The sequence below is a fragment of the Histoplasma capsulatum genome, genomic scaffold (genome assembly GCF_000149585.1).
Source record: "Histoplasma capsulatum NAm1 scaffold_2 genomic scaffold, whole genome shotgun sequence".
NCBI classification, from domain to species: domain Eukaryota; kingdom Fungi; phylum Ascomycota; class Eurotiomycetes; order Onygenales; family Ajellomycetaceae; genus Histoplasma; species Histoplasma mississippiense.
The window spans coordinates 3,099,904-3,104,912 of NW_001813981.1; the positions used below are offsets into that span (position 1 = coordinate 3,099,904).

Below are 5,009 nucleotides of genomic sequence, written 5' to 3' on the forward strand. Positions count from 1 at the left end.
CCTACGAATCGACGGAATACGCTACCCCGCTCGAAAACCTATTCTAGTGGCTATAGTGAAAGTGATCGTGAGAACCAACGGGCCAGTGTTTGTTCTATGCGTGAAGGAATCATTATTGATACCAGAAAAGCGGATGGTGTCAAGCACGCGTGGTAGGCCCTTACATACGGATCGGTTTGGTCACCAATTTGGGCTTGTCCTGCTTTGATCACAAATACTTAATGACTGACGAAACTTAAAATTGTAGATATCTATATTTATACCATTTGATGTTTCCTCTATTCCAGAAGGGCCGTTTTTAACTTTCCGACATGCGTCTAGATCAAAAAATTCTGGAGGTGTATTTCTCCGGGAGACAACTGCTCCCTGTGACTTGAGAATGTTGAGAATACCACAGCAACATTCTCTTCGTTCGATATATCTGGAAGCTTGATATTTGATTCTAGGATAAATATCTTATTGGGGTTGGTCGATGCGTTGGCCAGCTTCATTACTCAAGGACGCATTGCCTGCTTTAACAATGCGCCCTCAAACGCAAACTATCACAAATTATCAGACCCAAGAGCTTCGTGCCGGTAAAGATCTCATGTCTTGCAGAAATTGTTGAAGACTTCGAAGTTTCTTCCCGGTTTGCAGGAGTTGTGACTGCAATTCAGACGATTTGATTGACTGTTGCTGTTGTTATTGAGCCTCGAATCGGGTTAGATCAACCGCAACTCAATATCAATATTGCAGGACACAGACTCTCATTTTCAAGCACAGAGTTTTGACATTCACTCCTGTGATATCTATACCTATTTGCTGGTTTTCATTTCTTATTCCATTTACTGATGTCCCGTTATTCTGACTTCCCTGTCTTGAATAACTCACTGTATTGGACGTACTATTCCTTTCACTGCGCATAGTAGCAATTGCGTTCTAGGTTTCAGGCTTGGTTCAAGCTACAATCTTCCACCATGGAGCTCGATCGTTGGCAAATTTTATATATTGCTAGTTGCCTCCATGAGTTTCGTTGTATTCCCTTCGATTTCGGTTTCTGGCTTCATGCTTTCATCACTTCTTCTCAATTACTTATATGTCCGCCGTGATATCTACGCGCTTGATCCTCTCATCTTTCGTATCCTGATATTTCGTTCGCTGTCTCGAATTTCGTATCACCTTGTGAACCGTTAGAAGAGTCTCAAAATTACCCTTTCTGGCAGCTCCATTAATCTGGAGTCTGGGACGTTAACTGTCTTCTCAGCGGGTTTAACCCCTTGAGATATTTTCTTCGTCCATATAACCCACCACAATGGATCCACCTGGTGGCCCTTATTACAGATCAACTGCAGCCACTGTTTTGCCTACCACAGCCTTTCTGTCTGTCCTGGTGTGCATTCCTCCTCTGGTTTGGCACTCACGTACTGGGAATTTCCCTGCATCATGTCTCATCGCTTGGTTTGTCATCTTCAACTTCTTCAACTTTATCAACCCCTTAATATGGCCTACAGATGATGTTTCAACGTGGTGGGATGGTGCCGGGCTTTGCGATATCGAAACAAAGCTCATCGCTCCTCTCGGAACCGGTATCGCAGGAGCTCTCGTATGTATATTCCGCTCACTTGCAGATGTCATGGACACAGATCGTGCCACCCTGATCCCAAGCAAGGGGGAGCGGAGACGTACCCTTGCGTTTGAAGTTGTTTTTTGTGTGGTCATCCCTGTCCTTATGATGGCTTTGCATTACGTTGTCCAGCACCGTCGATATTACATATGGGCAATTGTAGGCTGTATGCCTGCGTTCCACCCAAGCTGGCCCTCGACAGCCCTTATCTTCGCATGGCCATTGGCTGTTTTGTTCCTGGCTACAATCTACTGTGGTAAGCTCTTTTCCACCCCGGGGCTATTTTCATTGTGTTCGATGCTAATCTGTCTAATCTTTTAGTATTGGTTATATACCGATTGTTCAAGTATCGACAACAATTTTCCTACATTGTTTCCATAAGCAGCAACACAAGCAAGTCGAGATTTATCCGTCTCCTTACTCTATCCCTGATACTACTTCTGGGCAGCTTTCCTTCACAAGTTTATGTGTTCTACCGCAATATCGAAATGTCAAAGCCTTGGGTGCCTTACTCGTGGAAGGACGTTCACGGGCCGGAATGGGGAGTCATTGTGAAAGTTCCCATGCATGGCATAGTCTATTATGATCGCTGGATCCAAGTGACTTGTGGCTTCCTACTATTCGCATTTTTTGGATTCGGAAAGGATGCGACAATAATGTACCGAGCATTCCTTATCCGAGTCGGTTTGAGTCGATATTTCCCATCCTTGGAGCACCCTCATATCGCCATTAGCAAAGCGTCAGATTCAACTCGCTTTGGGTCCTTTGGTAGCCGCGCCAAGACGGCTTTGAAGAAGAAACAATCCATGGATGAATATTCCCCGACTCTATGGTAAATAACCGTTTTCTATATGTGCTACTATATTTTGCGCGCCATGCATCTTGAAAACTGACATTGGCTAATAATCCTTTCCCAGGAGCGTACGGTCTAATTCTGAGTCCACAAACACAACGATAATTGACCATGACCACCATTTCTCCAGCTTGGCTATAATAAATAAGCCTCTGCCTCCAGCACCCCACCCACTCAACTCAAATAGTCGTGTCCTCTCTCTAGGTTAGGCTCCGGTATCAGAAATAGATTTTGATAGCGATACTAGAATCCATGAGAAAACCGCGCATTTTACGAAAGTCTAAAGTACATCTCGCGGGTTCGATGGCGTACTCACTATGCCGCGAGGGTCAATCGGTCTGTTGACACTCTATTTTGCGTGTGCATTTGTTGCCGTCTCTCTTCCTCTTCTTCTAGCTCAAACCCCATGTCGCAAATATGTCTTTACCTCTGCGAAACCCCCTTTGTTCCCTATTTACGCTTGCCGAGACACAAGCACTGCACATGACTCTTTGCCATCTTTCTTTGAATAAATTGCGATATGCGAGTTTCTTCTATTTCTCTCTCTATATTTCTCAAATCTTTTAATTACTTTTTCTCAATATGCCAGATGATAACTGGAGGGGGAGGCGATGCATTATTTGGTCGTTAGTAGGGCCTAGTTTTGTCGCTGATTTACCTGACTCTTACCTCTGTTATTTACAATCCACGCCTTGCGTGACACATGTAATAAATATCAAACAGGAAATATGCCTGAAAATTAATAAATACATAAATCACGTTGATTTGCCTTGTTTGTTTTATTTTGCCCTTCATTGCTTTTTAGCAACAAACATAAAATGTAAATATGTGAAAATCGGACTACAGTGGCTTTGACCAATAATTAATATAGACTTGGCCAATGGAAGACGGAAAAGGTCATCCAAAACCCATTCATACAAACATGAAGATTGAGTAAAACAGGCAACAGATATAACTGGTCCTGGGTGAGGGTGTCGCCAACTCAACTAGATGTCACTTCGCTAAATACCCTTTATGTTCACCCGTGCAGCAATAACATACAAGACAACAAATGGAGGAGAGTATCAGACACAAAAGAAACATTCGGAAGCTGGTTTAATCACATATACAGCCGCCCAATTAGAGTACACGTACATAATTCATACCCTTACATACTGGTAATAGCCAAGCCCACATGTAGGCTTTCTCAGTTCCCATCCTTATACGCCCAGAAGAGATATTGCACGTAGTCAAATAAGAGTGTCGCTCGTCTGCCGGCACGCGAAGCTCCTCTATCATAGCTTTCTTCTCACTTACTCGCTGCTTTCACTGTTTCCGCGCCTAAGGACTTCGTAGTACCCTATTGTTGTAAAAAAAAAGGGGGGGGGGGGGGGTTTGATTAGTTACTTTATAGGTAAGACGTGAAATGGAAGGTGGGAGAGAAGTGAAAAGCGGCATATAAGGAATGAAGGCGAAACAGTATGAGAAGGGATAACGAACGTTGGGTGATACCGAGAGCGGAATTTTTCTTTCCATCCGCGTCCTCATAGGAGCGCATACTTGCATCTCCTTCTACGTACATGAGGGTGCTGTCACAGAGAATCAGACATAGTTAGCTATGAATTTCACTATTATCTATCCAGCTCCAAACAGGCTCCTCCGGTATAATTAAGATACAGGGGTATATCTCCGCCCCGAGAAGGCCGTTGTTCTATATGCATATACATATATGAATGGCACACGATTGACATACCCTTTTGGCAGGCCTAGTAAGTGATCTCTGCTGGCACCCTCAGGCACGAAGCTTGTGATGCGCCACCAGCTCGTCTGGCGATCTTCCTTGGGTCCGTAGCTGGTTGCTACCGAATAGTTCACGAGCTCACGACCGGATGAGGTGGCACGAATTTCTGGCGGGTTTCCGAGGTTACCGACAATGCTAATGCGTGCGAGGGAATTGGCGCGGGTAGAGCTGAAGTTGCGTGTCGAGAGGGATGATGTCGGGGCGCGGAGAAGTGGACGGAGGGGGATTAGACCTTGCATTTTTGAATTGCAGGATGATGGAAATAACAATCGGAGACGGTATAGCTGGCAGGGAACTTAATATGGGGTTCAATGTCAGGGATTGAGATTTGTTGGACGTTGGCCTTGTGCCAGATTCAAGAGAGCTCCGTCGCGAGATAAAAATGCCCAAAGCCGAAAGGTTGTCACGAAACGCGTGGCACGTGATATTAAGGAGAATTGATAGGTCATGTGATCTTCTATCTCTTTTCAGGAAAATTGAAACTCAGAACGCAAGCAAGCAACGTGGAGCGTATTCCCCACGTCAAAATGATATCTTACAGCGTGCTTCTGCTAACAGAGTATATATTTCATCTTTTGTGCGATCTATATTATGCCGAAATTGGAGCTGCCTACTCTCCCACCAGCCGTTTTTGGTCTATCCCGATGAACAGATCGGACCACCGCGGAATGCAGAGGGGCCAATTTTTAACATACATATCTAATAACGCAAATAGATAAATTATAGCACTTGGATAAGATATATCCCCCTGCTGGGATTTGTCTCCGATTCTT

At 44.5% G+C, this 5,009-nt stretch overlaps 2 protein-coding genes across 2 annotated transcripts; one reads left to right on the top strand and one right to left on the bottom strand.

The window, feature by feature from the left end:
• Positions 1–1,291: 1,291 nt before the first annotated feature.
• Positions 1,292–2,439, top strand: HCAG_02974 (predicted protein; the record flags this gene model as incomplete). Its single annotated transcript, XM_001542753.1, has 2 exons — positions 1,292–1,859; positions 1,925–2,439. 2 exons carry the CDS (start codon positions 1,292–1,294, stop codon positions 2,437–2,439), a joined length of 1,083 nt encoding a protein of 360 aa, XP_001542803.1.
• A 1,309-nt stretch (positions 2,440–3,748) lies between these two features.
• Positions 3,749–4,475, bottom strand: HCAG_02975 (conserved hypothetical protein; the record flags this gene model as incomplete). Its single annotated transcript, XM_001542754.1, has 3 exons — positions 3,749–3,795; positions 3,936–4,024; positions 4,189–4,475. The coding sequence occupies 3 exons, from the start codon at positions 4,473–4,475 to the stop codon at positions 3,749–3,751; spliced, it is 423 nt and encodes a 140-aa protein (XP_001542804.1).
• Between the last annotated feature and the right edge of the window lie 534 nt (positions 4,476–5,009).